The 20,998-nt window shown below is 38.6% G+C and overlaps 1 protein-coding gene across 2 annotated transcripts in view; it reads right to left on the bottom strand.

Moving 5' to 3' along the window:
• Window positions 1–13,265: 13,265 nt before the first annotated feature.
• HELLS (helicase, lymphoid specific) overlaps window positions 13,266–20,998 on the bottom strand; it is a 42,000-nt gene continuing 34,267 nt past the window's right edge. For both annotated transcript variants that reach the window (XM_024985917.2, XM_024985918.2), the window contains one exon: window positions 13,266–16,256. In XM_024985917.2, coding sequence (XP_024841685.1) covers window positions 16,162–16,256 — 95 coding nt within the window. In that variant the 3' untranslated portion in view covers window positions 13,266–16,161. The remainder of the gene's footprint in view (window positions 16,257–20,998) is intronic.

The following is a 20,998-nucleotide window of genomic DNA, read 5'->3' as shown; positions in this document are numbered from 1 at the left end:
GCAGAGTTCCAAAGAATAGTAAGAAGAGATAAGAAAGCCTTCTTCAGAGATCAATGCAAAGAAACAGAGGAAAACAACAGAATGGGAAAGACTAGGGATCTCTTCAAGAAAATCAGCGATACCAAAGGAACATTTCATGCAAAGATGGGCTTGATAAAGGACAGAAATGGTATGGACCTAACAGAAGCAGAAGATATTAAGAAGAGATGGCAAGAATACACAGAAGAACTGTACAAAAAAGATCTTCACAACCCAGATAATCACGATGGTGTGATCACTGACCTAGAGCCAGACATCCTGGAATGTGAAGTCAAGTGGGCCTTAGAAAGCATCACTACAAAGCTAGTGGAGGTGATGGAATTCCAGTTGAGCTATTTCAAATCCTGAAAGATGATGCTGTGAAAGTGCTACACTCAATATGCCAGCAAATTTGGAAAACTCAGCAGTGGCCACAGGACTGGAAAAGGTCCGTTTTCATTCCAATCCCAAAGAAAGGCAATGCCAAAAAATGCTCAAACTACCGCACAATTATACCTCTTTAGGAGAAATAAATTGTCACTGAGAAGTCTGAGTGTGACTTGCGTCTGTTTCTCTTTAAGGAAACATATCAAATAAGATCTATTTTAAATTAATATTACTGGAAATCGAGCATTTTCTTTGTAAGAATAAAAAATAATAATAAATAGAACATACAAGAATGTCTTACAGGATTTAAGGGATTTTCTTAGGTCCAAAAACCCTCTCTGAAGGTTTACTTAAACTTCCTTCCATTTGCTCATTCTTCTGTTTATTCAGTAAATATTTATTGGACAATTACTGCATATACCAAGGTCTGAACTAGGAATTAAGGAAATTTTTCAGAAAAAAAAAAAAAAAAAAAGGCCATCAGGACATTATTCTCTAGTCAAGAATAAAATGCATATTCTCAGAGAGTTGTCAGAGACTGAATAATGAGTGTCCTAAAGAAGGCAGAAGGATCTGTAGAAATCTGAAAGGGATAAAAATACCCTGTTGTGAGAATCAAGAAAAATTAATGGAAAAGTTGATATTTGAACTAAGCTTTGAAGACTGGGCAGAGCCAACTACATATCACAAGGCTTCCAAAAACAATTTCAACCATCTCCAACTGGTCTTACATTTGACAGTAAGAAATAATTCTCAGTGGTAATTTTCTTAAATGCCTCAGCTGTTTCTGTTCCCACTCCTTTGCATGTAACCCTACAGCGCCCGCCCCCGCACCCCCCTGCCCCCGCCCACCATGATTCTGGGCTTCCCCAGTGGTTTTCTTTGGCTGATGGGAAATTAGGTGTGATGCAAGTAGAATGGGGGTAGTCAGGCAGAATTTATAGGGCACAGTCAACCTCCTCATTAAAGGATGGAGCAGCGAAGCCAAACTTGAAAGCATTTACGATGTAGTCGACCTCACATCAGCTCCAGGGCAAAGCTGAGAGTAGACCTCTCAAAAATTAACCACTTAGTAGGCCACAAAGAATATGCTAATCGACCACGAAAAGCAAATCTGTTATTCAGGCAACATCCACTGATCACAATGCAATGAAGTCAGAATTCATTTTTTTAAGTCTAACCAAAAAAAAATTTTTAAATCCACCCACCAGTTGACAGTACTGTTCAAAGTATCTTAAAACACGTTCTAAATAATTATATGTGTGAAAAGATTCTAAAACTAAAATCCCAACTATTTGCAAATGAATCACAATAAATGCCCAATATTTATCAGTATATAAATTGTTTATTTTTGCATGTAATCACTGGATTATAAGCAAGAAAAGAAATAAACTCACTAACCAACTTCAGGGTTTCCCTGGTAGCTCAGATGGTAAAGAATCTGCCTGCATTGTAGGAGACCAGGTTCAATCCCTGGTTGGGAAGATCCCCTGGAGACAGGAATGGCAACCCACTCCAGTATTCTTGCCTGGAGAATTCCACGAACAGAGGAGCCTGGCAGGTATAGTCCATGGGGTTGCAAAGAGTTGGACATGACTAAGTGACTGACAACCAATTTCAACAATCAGAAAATAAGAATGTCAAGATAAACCCAAAGAAATATGGTAGACAGAGCTGATGTGAATACCTATCCATCAACTGTAATATAAACACATATACATGCTGCATAAAATATTACAAAAATACTTTTATACAAACTCGAAGGCAAGATAGACAAATATGCAGGTTCCAGAATCCAAAAGATAAAGAGTGGAATATAGAATTGGCCCATAAGCCCAAGGACAGGACAGAATTATAGCCTCAAAATGGGGCATTAAGTTTTGAAACAACTACATAAAACCTAGGTGTCTACAGGACTGCTTCATTCTATTAATAAAGGATTAAAAGAGCTCCATTCACCAATGTAGAGAAGTGAAGAAGTTCACTGTCAGTCCAGGGCCTGGGGCAGGGAGAAAAAGGTCACCTGGGAGAAATCAGGGCCACAGATCTACATCATACAAGGGGTGAAGGCTATGTTTTCTTTTCCTTGTTGGTTATTTATTTTAAATATAGCAGTGTGTACAGCTATTTTTTAATTTTTTATTGACATATAGTTGATTTACGGTGTTAATTGCTGAAATACAGCAAAGTGATTCAGTTATATATGTGTGTGTGTGTGTACATATATATATATATATATATATATACACATATATACATACTGTTCTTTTTATATACTTTTCCATTATGGTTTAATCATAGGATACCGAATATAGTTCTCTGTGCTATACACTAGGACTCTGCTGCTTTATCCATTCCATGTATATTCACTTACATCTGCCAACCCCAACCTCCCAGTCTGTCCCTCTTCCAATCCCTTCCTCCTTGGCAACCACAAGTCTGTCCCCTATGTCCCTGAGTCTGCTTCATAAATAGATTCATTTGTCTTTTTTCTTCCCAGCTGCACCACACAGTTTGCAGGATCTTTGTTCCCCAACCAGGGATTGAACCCATGTCCCCTGCATGGGAGTGCAGAGTTCTCACCACTGGACTGCCAGCAAATTCCCTGTGTCATATTTTAGATTCTACATATACGTGATATCACATGATATTTGTTTCTCTTTCTGATTTATTTCACTTAATATGATAATTAAGTGAAATTAATTATCATAGGTCCATCCATGTTGCTACAAATGGCATTATTTTGTTCTTTTTATGGCTGAGTAGTAGTGCATTGCGGAGAAGGCAGTGGCAACCCACTCCAGGACTCTTGCCTGGAAAATCCCATGAACAGAGGAACCTGGTAGGCTGCAGTCCATGGGGTCGCTAAGAGTCAGACACAAGTGAGCAACTTCACTTTCACTTTTCACTTTCATGCATTGGAGAAGCAAATGGCAACCCACTCCAGTGTTCTTGCCTGGAGAATCCCAGGGACGGTGGAGCCTGGTGGGCTGCCGTCTATGGGGTCGCACAGAGTCGGACACGACTGAAGCGCCTTAGCAGCAGCAGCAGCAGTCCGTTGTATGTATGCACCACATCTTCTTTATCCATTCGTCTGTTGATGGGCTTTTAGGTTGTTTCCATGTCTTGGCTATTGTGAACAGTGCTGCTATGAATGCAGAGGTGTATATATCTTTTGTGGGGATGAGAGTTTTGTCTGGGTATATGATGTCCAGACATCATATGGTAATTCTATTTTTAGTTTTCTGAGGAACCTCCATACTGTTTTCCAAAGTGGCTGCCTCAACTTACATTCCTACCAGTAGTTTAAGAGGGTTCCCTTTTCTCCATATCCTCTCCAGCATTTGTTATTTGTAGAATTTTTAATGATGGTCATTCTAATTGGTGTGAGGTGGTACCTCATTGTACTTTTGATTTGCATTTCTCCAATAATTGGTATTTCTGTCCTTTATCGAGCCCATCTTTGCATGAAATATTCCCTTGGTATCTTTAATTTTCTTGAAGAGATCTCTAGTCTTTCCCATTCTGTTGTTTTCCTCTATTTCTTTGCATTGATTGCTGAGGAAGGCTTTCTTATCTCTTCTTGCTATTCTTTGGAACTCTGCATTCAGATGTTTATATCCTTCCTTTTCTTTTTTGCTTTTCGCTTCTCTTCTTTTCACCGCTATTTGTAAGGCCTCCCCAGACAGCCATTTTTCTTCTTTGCATTTCTTTTCCATGGGGATGGTCTTGATCCCTGTCTCCTGTACAATGTCACGAACCTCAGTCCACAGTTCATCAGGCACTCTATCTATCAGATCTAGTCCCTTAAATCTATTTCTCACTTCCACTGTATAATCATAAGGGATTTGATTTAGGTCATACCTGAATGGTCTAGTGGTTTTCCCTACTTTCTTCAATTTAAGTCTGAATTTGGCAATAAGGAGTTCATGATCTGAGCCACAGTCAGCTCCTGGTCTTGTTTTTGCTGACTGTATAGAGCTTCTCCATCTTTGGCTGCAAAAAATATAACCAATATGATTTCGGTGTTGACCATCTGGTGATGTCCATGTATAGAGTCTTCTCTTGTGTTGTTGGAAGAGGGTGTTTGTTATGACCAGTGCATTTTCTTGGCAAAACTCTATTAGTCTTTGCCATGCTTCATTCCGTATTCCAAGGCCAAATTTGCCTATTACTCCAGGTGTTTCTTGACTTCCTACTTTTGCATTCCAGTCCCCTATAATGAAAAGGACATCTCTTTTGGGTGTTAGTTCTAAAAGGTCTTGGAGGTCTTCATAGAACCATTCAACTTCAGCTTCTTCAGCGTTACTGGTTGGGGCATAGACTTGGATTACTGTGATATTGAATGGTTTGCCTTGGAAACGAACAGAGATCATTCTGTCATTTTTGAGATTGTATCCAAGTACCGCATTTCAGACTCTTTTGTTGATCAGTGTCAGACTTTATTTTGGGGGGCTCCAAAATCACTGCAGATGGTGATTGTAGCCATGAAATTAAAAGACACTTACTCCTTGGAAGGAAAGTTATGACCAACCTAGATAGCATATTCAAAAGCAGAGACATTACTTTGCCAACAAAGATCCGTCTAGTCAAGGCTATGGTTTTTCCAGTGGTCATGTATGGATGTGAGAGTTGGACTGTGAAGAAAGCTGAGTGTCAAAGAATTGATGCTTTTAAACTGTGGTGTTGGAGAAGACTCTTGAGAGTCCCTTGGACTACAAGGAGATCCAACCAGTCCATTCTGAAGGAGATCAGCCCTGGGATTTCTTTGGAAGGAATGATGCTAAAGCTGAAACTCCAGTACTTTGGCCACCTCATGCGAAGAGTTGACTCATTGGAAAAGACTGTGATGCTGGGAGGGATTGGGGGCAGGAGGAGAAGGGGACGACAGAGGATGAGATGGCTGGATGGCATCACTGACTCGATGGACGTGAGTCTGAGTGAACTCCGGGAGTTGGTGATGGACAGGGAGGCCTGGCGTGCTGTGATTCATGGGCTCGCAAAGAGTCGGACATGACTGAGTGACTGAACTGAACTGAACTGAATAATTGGCATCTTTTCATTTGAAAGGCTATGTTTTTGTACCATGTGTTTTGGGAAGACTCCCCTGGCTTCCGTGATTCACTAGAAAGAATAGAAAGGATTCGGCATATCCAAGAGCTAAGATTTGTTATAGTGAAAATATACTCTGCATTGAGAAATTAAAAACTGATGGGATTTCCCCTTTTGAGTAAGATATAATAAGTTGCAGCAGCCCAGTGTTCCTGCTGCAATAACTAGAAAAAGCCAGATAAAGAACCTGTCGATTGTTTTTTGTTTGTTTGTTTTAAGACACCAGCAAACAGCAGGTAATGAGAACTACATGAATTTTAACTCCAGAGAAGTCCTTTGGAGGTTAGTTGAACAGGATTGGCCACTGCTGTTTTAATTTCTGCAATATAGCAAAGTGATTCAGACTGGGAACATTTGCTAATTTGGGGTTCGGAGTGAAGATCAAGCTTGGCCCACACAGAGAGACCTTACAAGGGGAAAGAAGAAACCAGGAAGGCTTTCAGGAGTTGCTAAGATGGGCATGAGAGATTGGAAGCTTGACAAACCCCAAAGATGCAAATGCAAAGGTTAGAGGGGAGGCTAGTGGCCTGTAAAAGGCGGACTGAAATTTCCAAGTCTCATTTGTGTTTAGAAAACAAGGTCCCTCTGAAACAGGAGGTCTCCAGCAAACACACACTGTTGTTGTTGCTGTTGTTCGGTCGCTAATTCACGTCCCATGCTTTGTGCCCCTGTGGACTGCAGCGTGCCAGGCTTCTCTGTCCTTCACTATTTCTTGGAGTTTGCTTAAACTCGTGTCCATTGAGACAATGATGTCCTTCAACCATCGCATCCTCTGTTGCCGTCTTCTCCTGCTCTCAATCTTTCCTAGCACAGTCTTTTCCAATGAGTTGGCTCTTCACATCAGGTGGCCAAAGTACTGGAGCTTCAGCATCCATCCTTTCAATGAATATTTAGGGTTGACTTCCTTTATGATAGACTGCTTTGATCTCTTTGCTGTCCAAGGGACTCTCAAGAGTCTTATCCAGCATCACAATTTGGAAGCATCAATTCTTCAGCGCTCAGTCTTCTTTATGGTCCAACTCTCACATCCGTACATGACTACTGGAAAAACCAGAGTTTTGACTGTGTGGACCTTTGTCAGGAAAGTGATGTCTCTGCTTTTTAATGTGCTGTCTAGGTCTGTCATAGCTTTTCTTCCAAGGAGCAAGTGTCTCAATTTCATGGCTTCAGTCACTATCCACAGTGATTATGGGGCCAAAGAAAATAAAATCTGTCACGGTTTCCACTTTTTCCTCATCTACTTCTATCACAATAAATTTCCCTCAAAATTAAGGTTGAACTCTGCAATACATACATATTTTGACATAGTATGCTTTTAAAATTATGTTGTATTTATTCATTTTTAATAATTTGCATACTAGCAAAGCATGTTTTTTTTTTTTTTAATTTCATTAAATCTTTTGTTATTTGCTTCTAACTTTATTTCATTGTGGCCAGAAAACAGTCTTTATGCAACTGATCCTTTGTAATTTATCAACGCTTTCCTTTTGGCCTTTTACATTGTCAGTGTCCTATACAGACTTGCAGAGAAAAATGTTTCCTCTCCTAAATAGATTTAGATAGGTTGCCTTATCCAGGGTGTACTTGGACAGAGCAGTGACTGAAATCTGGGTCTTCTCATTTCAAATCTGTTATTTTCTGATATACTAAACCCAAAAGACTGTAGAGAAAATGACTTGCAGAGAAGTCATTGCAAGAAAATGACTTGCAGAGATACCCAAAAGACTTGCAGATAAGACTTACACTCTTATCCAGAGTGTACTTGGACAGAGCAGTGACTGAAATCCAGGTCTTCTCATTTCAAATCTGTTATTTTCTGATATACTAAACCCAAAAGACTTTTATTGCCCCTGCCTCCAAATTTCCATATCAATTGTCAAAAGCCTTTAACAAGATCTACTCATTGTGGACTAAGAGAATTGCTCTCCTAAAAATTCTCTGGGGGTTCTGCAGTTCAGAAATGCAGAAGATGCTTCAGAATTGCAGCTACATAATCATAGTAGAAATGAAAGGAGTGTAACTTGGGCAGAAGGAGAATCATTTTCTCCTTCAGAGAAACAATCAGTGTCTACAAGGAATGGAGATTTTGTTTTAGTATTTTGCAAAACGTAATCAGATCAGATCAGATCAGTCGCTCAGTCGTGTCCGATTCTTTGCGACCCCATGAATCACAGCAGGCCAGGCCTCCCTGTCCGTCACCAACTCCCAGAGTTCACTCAGACTCACGTCCATCGAGTCAGTGATGCCATCCAGCCATCTCATCCTCTGTCATCCCCTTCTCCTCCTGCCCCCAATCCCTCCCAGCATCACAGTCTTTTCCAATAAGTCAACTCTTCGCATGAGGTGGCCAAAGTACTGGAGTTTCAGCTTTAGCAGCATTCCCTCCAAAGAAATCTCAGGGCTGATCTCCTTCAGAATGGACTGGTTGGATCTCCTTGCAGTCCAAGGGACTCTCAAGAGTCTTCTCCAAGACCACAGTTCAAAAGCATCAATTCTTCAGCGCTCAGCCTTCTTCACAGTCCAACTCTCACATCCATACATGACCACTGGAAAAACCATAGCCTTGACTAGACGGACCTTTGTTGGCAAAGTAATGTCTCTGCTTTTCAATATGCTATCTAGGTTGGTCATAACTTTCCTTCCAAGGAGTAAGCGTCTTTTAATTTCATGGCTGCAGTCACCACCTATAGTGATTTTGGAGCCCAGAAAAATAAAGTCTGACACTGTTTCCACTGTTTCCCCATCTATTTCCCATGAAGTGGTGGGACCAGATGCCATGACCTTAGTTTTCTGAATGTTAAGCTTTAAGCCAACTTTTTCACTCTCCTCTTTCACTTTCATCAAGAGGCTTTTGGGTTCCTCTTCACTTTCTGCCATAAGGGTGGTGTCATCTGCATATCTGAGGTTATTGATATTTCTCCCGGCAATCTTGATTCCAGCTTGTGTTTCTTCCAGTCCAGTGTTTCTCATGATGTACTCTACATATAAGTTAAATGAACAGGGTGACAATATACAGCCTTGACGAATTCCTTTTCCTATTTGGAACCAGTCTGTTGTTCCATGTCCAGTTCTAACTGTTGCTTCCTGACCTGCATAGAAATTTCTCAAGAGGCAGATCAGGTGGTCTGGTATTCCCATCTCTTGAAGAATTTTCCACAGTTTATTGTGATCCACACAGTCAAAGGCTTTGGCATAGTCAATAAAGCAGAAATAGGTGTTTTTCTGGAACTCTCTTGCTTTTTCTATGATCCAGTGGATGTTGGCAATTTGATCTCTGGTTCCTCTGCCTTTTCTAAAACCAGCTTGAACATCAGGAAGTTCACGGTTCATATATTGCTGAAGCCCGGCTTGGAGAATTTTGAGCATTACTTTACTACCGTGTGAGATGAGTGCAATTGTGCGGTAGTCTGAGCATTCTTTGGCATTGCCTTTCTCTGGGATTGGAATGAAAACGGACCTTTTCCAGTCGCTGAGTTTTCCAAATTTCCTGGCATATAGAGTGCAGCACTTTCACAGCATCATCTTTCAGGATTTGGAATGGCTCAACTGGAATTCCATCACCTCCACTAGCTTTGTTCGTAGTGATGCTTTCTAAGGCCCACTGGACTTCACATTCCAGGATGTCTGGCTCTAGGTCAGTGATCACACCATCGTGATTATCTGGGTCATGAAGATCTTTTTTGTACAGTTCTGCTGTGTATTCTTGCCATCTCTTCTTAACATCTTCTGCTTCTGTTAGGTCCATACCATGTCTGTCCTTTATCGAGCTCATCTTTGCATGAAATGTTCCTTTGGTATCGCTGATTTTCTTGAAGAGATCCCTAGTCTTTCCCATTCTGTTGTTTTCTTCTATTTCTTCACATTGATTGCTGAAGAAGGCTTTCTTATCTCTTCTTGCTATTCTTTGGAACTCTGCATTCAGATGTTTATATCTTTCCTTTTCTCCTTTGCTTTTCACTTCTCTTCTTTTCACCAGCTATTTGTAAGGCCTCCCCAGACAGACATTTTGCTTTTTTGCATTTCTTTTCTAGTACAACTGAAAAATTCTAACTATGGTTTGGATTTTGACTCTTCCACTTAAGCACCATGTCATTGGAAAAGCCCCTGATGCTGAGAAAGATTGAGGGCAGGAGGAGTAGGGATGACAGAAGATGAGATGGTTGGCATCATCGACTCAATGGACATGGGTTTGGGTGGACTCCGGGAGCTGGTGATGGACAGGGAGGCCTAGCGTGCTGCGGTTCATGGGGTTGCAAAGAGTCGGACATGACTGAGCGACTGACCTGAACTGAACTGAACTTTGGTATCATTACTGAAATTGTTGTTAATAAAAATAAAATGTAGTACTGATGGTGATAATGGAAACTGTCATTTATTGAACATTAACAGACACTGCATGAAATGCATTATGTACACAGTATCCTTTACCCATAACATCTTCTTTATCCATTCATCTGTTGATGGACATTTAGGTCTTGGCTATAGTAAATAGTCCTGAACAGAGAGTGCATGTATCTTTTCAAGTTATAGTTTTTTTCTGGAGATGTGCCCAGGAGTGGGATGGCAGGATCATAGGGTAGCTCTATTTTTAATGTTTTGGGGAACCTCCCTACTATCCTCTATTCTGTACCAATTGACGTTCCCACCAACAGTCTGTAGGAGGGTTCCTTTATATCCACACTCTCTTCAGAATTTATTATTTGTAGACATTTGATGATTCTGACTGAAGGTGACATCTCATTGCAGTTTTGATTTGCATTTCTTTAATTGATGATGTTTAGTATTTTTTCATGTGCCTTTTGGCCATCTATATGTCTTCTTTGGAGAAATGGTCTATTTAGATCTTCTGCCCACTTTTTTGATTGGGTTGTTCACGTTTTTGATAAATCAACTGTACCTCAATAATTTTTTTTAATGGCCTACATTTTGAACTACTGAACTAGGGTGATCCTCAGTGAGGTATAGCTTCCCTTGTGGCTCAGCTGGTAAAGAATCTGCCTGCATTGCGGGAGATCTGGGTTCAGTCCCTGGGTTGGGAAGATCCTCTGGAGAAGGGAAAGCCTACCCACTCCAGTATTCTGGTCTGGAGAATCATGGACTGTATAGTCCATGGGGTCACAAAGAGTCAGACACGACTGAGCGATTTTCACTTCACTTCAGTGAGGTACTAAAGAGCCATGTCAGGGACTCTCCTGGTGGTCCAGTGGATAAGATTCCATGCTTATACTGCAGTGGGCATGGGTTCCATTCCTGGTCTGGGAACCAAGATCCCAGATGCTACCCAGCATGATCAAAAAAAAAAAAAGAGCCATGTCAGAAATGTGGATTCTCCATTAGGCTGTTGTACAGGGTTGGGCCAGTCACCTTGTATCTTTTTGCATAGCAAAACTTGTATAACTTGAAGGATCTTCACCACTGTTCCCTCATATTTAAATAGATGTGATTCTCGGTTGGGATTTTTTTTCTTCAGCACATTGAAATTTTTAGTCTTACTGTTAAAATAACACATCTGCTGTCTACCTGATCTTTGTATCTTTGTGGGTGATCTGGTTTTGGAAGAGTCTCTTTGCCTTTGATATTAATGAATCTGAGTAGTTTTTCTTATCTGTTCTGTTTGGTGTGTTACTGTACTTAGTCTTCAGTCATGTCCAACTCTTTGCAACCCCCATGGACTATATAGCCCACCAGGCTCCTTGTCCATGGGGATTCTCCAGGCAAGAATACTGGAGGGCTGCCATGCCCTCCTCCAGGGAATCTTCCTAACCCAGAGATTGAACCCAGGTCTTCCCGCATTGCAGGCGGATTCTTTACCAGCCGAGCTACCAGGGAAGCCCTCTATTCTGTTTAGCACTAAATAAGCCAATTCAATAAGAGGTTTTTCATTAATACAAATGTCTTTCTTTATCCAGTGTGTTTGGTGGATTCTTCTAACTTTATTCCTGCTGCATGTTTCCAATACGCTCTCTTACACAATCAAGAAAACAGATTAAGTAACCAATCTTGAGATGATGAGAGGCTTAAGATTGGCAAGAGTGTGGCTCTTCGGGGGCTGAAGAACAAGGGCGATTATGAACATTCTTAAGTGAAATGTAAGCCTGACAGCTGAATGCCAAGGAGCCAACCACTCACACATCTGAGTGAGGAATGTGACTGAGCAAGTCCAAACAGTAAGTAACAAGTCGATTAACTATTAATTTTGATTCCCTCTGTCACTGCTGGTACCTGTCTTCAGATCCACTCAGAACTTGAGCTTCCATTCTGTCCCATGAGAAGATTAAACCTGTCATGTACCAAATAGTACCATATTCTAGTATCTCTCATCATGCACCCTAGTACTGTTCAAAGATAATTCGCTGGAAGATGGAGGGAAAAAAAATAGGAACATAGCAGATAGAACCTTGGTGATGAGATAAACAGGGTAAAGTGAAAAAAGACTCCTGGACCCCACACTCCCAAATGAGTCTGTGCCTGGTTCCCCAGTACAGGTAGTCATGTCAGCAATCTCATTTTAATGAAAATTAAGATGATATTCATCTCATATCTTTCAGGTATCCAGAGAAATACTTAGTATTGGTAGTGACAGCAGCAACTAAAATCCTTACTCAAAAATGCAGTAGCAGTTACAGAGTAAGAGGAAAGGACAAGAAACCTGTGTAATTGCTCTTTTCACCAAAGGTTTTCATGGGTACTGAGAAATGTTAACATTTCCCAAACCTGATTAATTTGCATAGCTGTCATAGATTTTGCTGTGTAGAACTAGTCTATGGTGATGAAAATTAGAAGAGTGGTTACTTTGGGGTAGGGGAGGCCAGACAGCCTTCTGAAAAGAAACACCCCATCTTAATCTGGATGGTACCTACACAGTGGATACACCAAACTGAGCATAAGATTTCTTTATTGAGATGTTATATCGCAATAAAAAGTAAAAATGAAACTTGGTATGCCTCTGTAATAACTATTTTATATTTAAGTAACTTTAAAACTAAGAAATGAAATCTTCATCTGAGCATGTTAATTGTGTAGGTGTGGATGCCCAGTACTGAAAACAAAGAAGCAGGCATACATTAGTTATTTTGTAAACATCCTGAAATACTGCAGAGAAGAGTAACAGCTGACATGATCCCCCCCACCCCCAAAGACCTTCAGATGGTGATTTTTAAGCAAATATTACAATGACAGAAGAATCTAAAATAGCTGACACAGTTCAGTTCAGTCACTCAGTCATGTCCGACTCTTTGCAACCCCATGAATCGCAGCACACCAGGCCTCCCTGTCCATCACCAACTCCCGGAGTTCACTCAGACTCACGTCCATCGAGTCAGTGATGCCATCCAGCCATCTCATCCTCTGTCGTTCCCTTCTCCTCCTGCCCCCAACCCCTCCCAGCATCAGGGTCTTTTCCAGTAAGTCAGCTCTTCGCATGAGGTGGCCAAAGTACTAGAGTTTCAGCTTCAGCATTAGTCCTTCCAATGAACACCCAGGACTGGTCTCACAGGAAGAGATTAAAAAAATCATATCAATGACCAACTACCATACCATCAAGTACAGGTACCTATAAGCATTAACACTTTTAAATTATATTGGTACCAAGTAACACCTAGAAGCCAGCATTTCTCTTGCATCTGGCTGTCATTTGCTTGGCACTGTTGTCAAACTCATGTCTCAGGTGTGTACCACAGGACTAATTACAATGTGTGGTATTTTAAACTTGGTTTGCCACTTCTAAAGTCAAAAATAAAATTCTGAGAAAAAGTAAAAATTTGTTTTTATAATTCACTTTAAAAATTTATCTTTTAATCAAATCCGTTTAGGATTAAAACCATTATCTAAATTAGGGATGTAAAATGTATGTAATAGACAAGTTCCCCTAGATTTTAAGTTACCTCTTCTCTGAATGTAGCAGTTATAAACCAGTGATAACAGTGATTCCAAAGAAATAAAGACCAAAAAGATATCTTCAACTTTACTCAGAAGTAGGATTCCTTGGGCTTGATTTTTATAACCACAATTGATGGTAAAGTATTAATACATAGTATGTTATTTGTGAAATGTACTAATACAGCAAATAGAATCATAAAAACTTAAGTAGCATTAAGTTAAAAAGCTCAAAACCAAAACTAAGTTTTGAAAGAGTATAGAATTTAAAGCTAGAAGCACTTATTTCATGTTTTGAATACAAATATTATTGCATTTCAGGCTTTTCATAATATATTACTTCAAAGTTCTAAGACTAAACAACTCAAATTGCTATTACTGAAAAATTCCATCAAATGTGTTTGCCTGGAAATGTTCAAGTACCACTTTCACTATACCTCCCAATACATTCAGCATCTGCCTCATAATACAGAATGACTCACTGAATAATAAAGCTAATGAACTATTTTTCATGGCAGTTTGACCAAGTGATGGAAGACAAGTCCTGGTTTGAGAATACCTTTTCCTACAGATGAAGCAGGGAACATGTTTCAATATCATGGAATGAATACATCTGTTCCCCTTGCCCCATAAACTAAAATCTGGAAACTAAAGTCACAGTAAAATGATTAAAGTCATTAAAATCTCAAAATAGAGAACACAAGAGACAATACAGGGTTTCAGAAGCTGAAAAATAACATGAATGGCAGTGTTTTTAAGAGGCTGGATAACAAGTTCATGAAGTTCAGATTGGGAGTTTATCAGGCAACCAAGTAAAAATGTGAAGTAGGCAGTTGGAAGCGAGTTCAGAAGATTCTGGCTGGAGATATAAATCGGAGTCACCACTACAAAATTGGTTAACACATGTGCTGTGCTTAGTCACTCAGTCGTGTTCAACTCTATGACCTCATGGACTGTAGTCCACCAGGCTCCTTATATAGTGATGCTCTAGGCAAGAATACTGGAGTGGGTTGCCATGCCCTCCTCCAGGGGATATTCTCAACCCAGGGATTGAAACCAGGTCTCCCACATTGCAGGCCCACCAGGGAAACCCATTTAATACATAGTTGGTATTTAAAGCAACAAGCCATCAAGGGAGTCCCAAGTTCTCTTGGGAGATTCTAATGAGTCAAATAAATAGCAAAGGAAACTGAGAAAGAGCCAGAGAAGTAGGAAGAACCAGACAAATTTGTCTGCTAAAAACTTGGGAACTACAGAAACTGGTTAGTGGAAATTAAACATCTATATGACATGCTTCTGAAAGATCAAGTAAATGATCTTTGAGGTCAGACTCAAAATGACTCAGAGGTCACTGGAGACTTAAAAAATCTGAACAGAATGGATTCAGGAAAAAAAAATGGAAGTGAAACAAGTCAACAGTGAATATAGACTTTTCAAGGAGTTTGCTGTAAAACAAGAAATGGGGCATTTCTGTTGGCTCTAGCTAAGACAGACTACATCCATACAGGAAAGGATACATGGGCGCAGGTGCTGGTAGGGTTTCAGATGCAATGGTGGCAACACTTAGAAGTTCTTTTCTGATTATTTTCTGTGAGGATAAGGGAGCAAGACCAGAGGGAGGAAGTAGCAGAAATATGAGGACAGAGATAAACTCAAATGAAATAATCATTTGAGATGAATGTTGGAGAATGGAGTATGATGATAGATCGTCAGAGACTGGTAAACATTTCCACTTTGAAGAAAATCCACTCTGTTGTCTGTTCTTTAGAACAGACTTTGGCTGAATATTCTCTCAAAATAGTTTTTCTTCTGAGTCCTACCTAGCTTCCATTGCCCTAAAGCAAAGAGAATCTGATCTCCATTGGAATATACATGGCACTAAGAGTAACCACCTTCACAGAAATGTGTGCTTCAGGCAGCATTCAGTATCTCTCGTCCTCAGTTTCGCATACATACAGGGACTAAATGATTCCCACCTTGGCCTCTATGCTCCTCTGTTACGGATCCTGTGTTACTTATATTCCTAAGTCTTATTTTAACCCCTCCCTGCTATAATTTTCAGGGTCTCTTCTCTCTTTTTCTGTTCCTGTTTTGCATGGTACCCTGCCACGTCCAATTTCTAGAACCAATTTCTTCTGTCAAGAACCTGTAATTTCTCCCAAAGCCTTCTCTGCACTGACCCAGTGTCCAGTTGAAATCTTTATATATATGACATACGTGTAAAGTACTGATAAATCGAAATAGCAGTCAAGACTTTTGGTGTTATTTCACCTGAGCCATTATTTATCTGAAAAAATAACCTGATGAGATCTTATAACAAATATTTATTTGGCAAACCATTTTATAGAAATAGACCCTAAAACTCAAACCGTTCCTTATTTAAACAATGGACAGAATCATCCCAGTCTTTCCCCCATCCAAAGTCTACTCCATAACTGAAGTACCAAAAACCCATGAACTGTGCTGCTAAAAAGGAGGGTGGGGGAAAAACATTAAACTTCCACAGGAAGACTGTATAAATCTGGCAGTGGTTAAGTACACATCATCCTGTACCCAAAAGTACTACTGAACCTGAAAAATTAACTGAAAACCTAAATTTACTCTTAATATATGTATTTGCTCTTAATAAGGTTCAAAAATTATGCAATGGTACAGTTATATTATGTAAACTGATATAATCAAAGTAGAGTGAAAAATGTGGATTTTAACACCAATACAGATCACTAGATGTGAACAAGAACTTTTTGAAGACATTCTTTTAGCTCCAATTTAAAACAAACATTCAGAACTGGAATCTTCAGAATTTTCTAGTATCTTGAAAATCCCCATCTTCTCTTTAACTGGTCCTGAGGCATTCATTTGATCTAAGAGAAAAATAAACAAACAGGTATTTAAAAAAAAAGTGTAAGAACTTAAAAAGAAATCTTTTATTAAAACGAGAACTGGCCTCCAGGGAACAAACTGAAACACCAGTTTGCTAATCAAAATCACTTCTGCTGAATTTAAGATACACCTAGCAATAAACACCAATGTGAATTATATTCTGAGAGAGAGAGAGATATATATACATGTATTTTTTTTAAAAGCCCAATTATGGTTAGTTTAAAAGTAGGAATGCAAAATACCATGAAAATGTATCTTTATACTCCCATAGCTAATTTGAAATCTTTATATTTTTGTCAACATGATAGCTATTGAAATGAAATTACTTCTGGTTTAATCTGCATTCTCGGATTTCTAGGGAGACTGAAGCATCTTTCTTTTTTTTTTTTTAATTTTATTTTTAAACTTTACAATATTGTATTAGTTTTGCCAAATATTGAAATGAATCCGCCACAGGTATACCCGCGTTTCCCATCCTGAACCCTCCACCCTCCTCCCTCCCCTCCCCTCCCTCTGGGTCGTCCCAGTGCACCAGCCCCAAGCATCCAGTACCGTGCATCGAACGTGGAGTGGTGACTCGTTTCATACATGATATTATACATGTTTCAATGCTATTTTCCCAAATCTCCCCACTCTCTCCCTCTCCCACAGAGTCCATAAGACTGATCTATACATCGGTGTCTCTTTTGCTGTCTCGTACACAGGGTTATTGTTTCCATCTTTCTAAATTCCATATATATGCATTAGTATACTGTATTGGTGTTTTTCTTTCTGGCTTACTTCACTCTGTATAATAGGCTCCAGTTTCATCCATCTCATTAGAACTGATTCAAATGTATTCTTTTTAATGGCTGAGTAATACTCCATTGTGTATATGTACCACTGCTTTCTTATCCATTCATCTGCTGATGGGCATCTACGTTGCTTCCATGTCCTGGCTATTATAAACAGTGCTGCGATGAACACTGGGGTACACGTGTCTCTTTCCCTTCTGGTTTCCTCAGTGTGTATGCCCAGCAGTGGGATTGCTGGATCATAAGGCAGTTCTATTTCCAGTTTTTTAAGGAATCTCCACACTGTTCTCCATAGTGGCTGTACTAGTTTGCATTCCCACCAACAGTGTAAGAGGGTTCCCTTTTCTCCACACCCTCTCCAGCATTTATTATTTGTAGACTTTTGGATTGCAGCCATTCTGACTGGCGTGAAATGGTAGCTCACAGTGGTTTTGATTTTAATTTCTCTGATAATGAGTGATGTTGAGCATCTTTTCATGTGTTTGTTAGCCATCTGTATGTCTTCTTTGGAGAAATGTCTATTTAGTTCTTTGGCCCATTTTTTGATTGAAGCATCTTTCTATGTTCAATGGTTGTTTCTTTCATTCCTGGTAACTGTTTGCTCTTAAGTTGTTCAGTTTTCTTGATATTTATTTATGTATGGTAATCATTTCCTGTTTGCTATGTACTGCAGATATTTGTGGTTTGTCATTTACCTGTTTATGGTATTGTTTTTACAGAAGCCTTTAATAAAATCTATTAATCTGTTCATTTAGTTTGAGAGTTCTGTATCCTATTTAAGAATTCTTTTCCTATCCTAAAACCCTACAGATATTTCCCTATTTTTTAAGTTAAATGTTTTGCTTTTAAAGTTTTGATGACTTAATTTATCTAGAATTTATTCTTGAATATGATGAGATTTACCATTGTTGATACTGTGCTTTGCAGATATTACATTTTTTACAAATTGAAGGTTTGTTGCAACCCTATGTTGAGCAAGCATATCAGAACCATTTTTTGCTCACTTCATGTCTGTCTTAATTTTGGTTAATTCTCACAATGTTTTAAACCCTCCACCAAAAAGATTATGACTTGCTGAAGGCTCAGATAATGGTTAGCATTTTTTTTAGACACTGTTATTTCACACAGACTACTTTATAGTGCAGACATAACTTTCATAAGCACTGAAAAAAATTGTTTTAAATGTGTGATCTGCTTATTTCAGTGCTCTGGAACCCAGCCTGCAGTATCTGCAAGGAATAACAGGAATTTCCCCTCTCTGGTTTGAAATGACATTTATCATTTATTGATTTTTCCATGGAAGTTTGGATGACTTTCTGGATTTGCCACATCAGCAGTAAATTTATCTTATATGTTAATTCAACAGTCTTAATTATTATAATTTTTAAATTGAATCTTAGTACCTGATATAAAGTATTCTGTTGTTCTTCAAAATTGTCTTGGCTCTTGGTCCTTTACCATTCCATATTAATTTTAAAAACAGCCTGTCAAAGCTCTTAAAAAAGCCATAATATTATGGATTTTAACTAGAAGATTAATGTAAAGAATACAAGTTAATCGTATCCATAAATACAGTTAAATTTGTCATGTATTCAGTCCTTCTCTTATTGTCCTTGGATGTTTCATAGCTTCTCTATAAAGGTCTTAAAGAAATTATTATATTTAATTCTAGGTATGTTAGTTTAGTAGCTGTTGTAAACATCTATTTTCTAAATAATTACTGCTAATACATATACTATTAATTTATAGCCAACTTTTTGGATTCTAACTTTTAGATTCCCTCAGATTTTCTATGGAGATAATTATACCACCTGCAAAAGCAGTATAATGAAACTAATTATTCCTATTTTTATTATCTTATAGCATTAGTTAAGACTTTCCTGTACACTGCATTATGTTTTATAATGTACAGTGGGAGTGACAGCTGTTACACTCAACTGTTCTTGATTTTCATAGTAATTTACTAAATGAATGCATTTTTTCAGATTAAGAACATTTTCTTTATCATATTTAAGAAGTATGAGGTTGATTATGATGGTACGTCAAGTGGGTTTTCAGAATCTAGTTCTTTTTTATTCAGTTAATGTCAATTAATATTTTCAGATGTTACCCTGTCCTTGTATGCCTTCTATGCTACTGCTGTTTATTTGAGAATATATTTAAGATTTGGCCATAATGGTTTATCTTTATCTCATTTTTCCTGTACTATATGAAAATTAAAATTCACATAAACATGCAAAGAACTCAGAACAGCTAAAACCAACTTGAAAAAGAGGAACAAAACTGGAGGATTCACTCTTCACAATTCCAAAACTCACCATGAAACAAAAATCAAGACAGTGTGGTACTGGCACAGGATTAACAAACAGATGAACAGGAGTAGGAGAGAACTGAGAGTATAGAAAAAACCCTTCACATTTATGATCAACAGATTTCCAACCAAGGTGCCAAAGCAATTCAAAAGGGAAAGAATAATCTTCAATAAATTGTGCAGAGACAGTTTTTTTGGACAACGTGCAAAAAAATGAATTAAGACCCTTACCTTATACCCTACATAAAAATTAACTCAAATATGAGACTATAAAACATCAGACTTCCCTAGTGGTCCAGTGATTAAGACTCCACACAACAGTGCAAGGGGTGTGGTTTAGTCCCCGGTCAGGAAACCAGATCCCACATGCCATGTGGTGTGGCCAAAAAATTTTTTTTAGTTAAAAAGAAGGAAAAAAAAAAATCACAACTTTACTAGGCAAAGATTAGATACAACACCAAAATTGTGAGTAATAACAATAAAAAGATAAATGTAACTTCATCAAAATTTTTCCTTCTGCTCTTTAAGAGACACAAAGGAAGTACAAAGATAAACTACAGACTGGGAAAAAATATGTGCAAAGCACGTATCTGATAAAGGATTTGCGTCCAGAATATATAAAGAATTCTCTCAATTCAGTAAGATGACAAATTTTAGAAGAGCTATTTGAAACTAAGTTGAAGATATCATGACGCTATACCCCGTGGTGTGCTGGTGTTTAACAGACTCCCTATTCCCCAAAAAGGGCTGTACTTTACCTTTTCCTGTTTCTATGCCTGCCATCACCAATAGCAAGCTACTAATGTAACACTGCTAAACACAATTAGGAAAAGATACCATTATTTATTTCCACTCTGGAGATATAATATACATAAATAATCAAAAGCATAGATACCCATGGTACAGAATGAGTAGGAAAGGATGAGTTTTAAATATTTATTTGTATTCAAAATAACTTATGATCACCATTTATAGGCATCGACTCATTATTCTTACAATTTATACATAAAAGAAGCAATTTATCTTGCAGCCCTGTGGACTGCAGCCAGCCAGGCTCCCCCATAGGATTTTCCAGGTAAGATTACTAGAGTGGGTTGCCATTTCCTTCTCCAGGAGATCTTCCTGACCCAGGGATCAAACCCGGGTCTCCTGTACTACAGGCAGATTCTTTACCAACTGACTTACCAGGGAAGCCCTATCTTGCTTTATGTAGATTGTATCTCAGAGTAACCAAATAATTTATATGGGAAAGTTATAATAGACTAATTCCAGCTAATAAAGCAATGACAGAATAAGAAAATCAGCATTTTGTAATGCTCAAAAAAATGGTTCTAAACCATAATAAATAAATGCTAAAAAGTCAGGTTAAATAGAAGAACAGAACACTAAATGAGAATCAGCCTGAATCAGCTGATTAATCTTAATCTTAGCTAACTAAAAATAAGAAACCCAGACATGAAGCATCTCTTTATATGATTTAAAATGAGAACAAAGCACTGGTATTCCTAAAATACAGAACTTGGATCTTATTAAGCCAGTAGAGTTATTTTCACAGCTATTTGCCACTTCACAGAAAATAAGTAGATTGAGGAACAAGTCAAAGAACAATGATAGGAAG

The sequence above is a fragment of the Bos taurus genome, chromosome 26, assembly GCF_002263795.3.
Source record: "Bos taurus isolate L1 Dominette 01449 registration number 42190680 breed Hereford chromosome 26, ARS-UCD2.0, whole genome shotgun sequence".
Lineage (NCBI taxonomy): Eukaryota > Metazoa > Chordata > Mammalia > Artiodactyla > Bovidae > Bos > Bos taurus.
The sequence above is the reverse complement of the archived record's forward strand: the minus strand, read 5'-3'. Positions and strand labels throughout refer to the sequence as shown.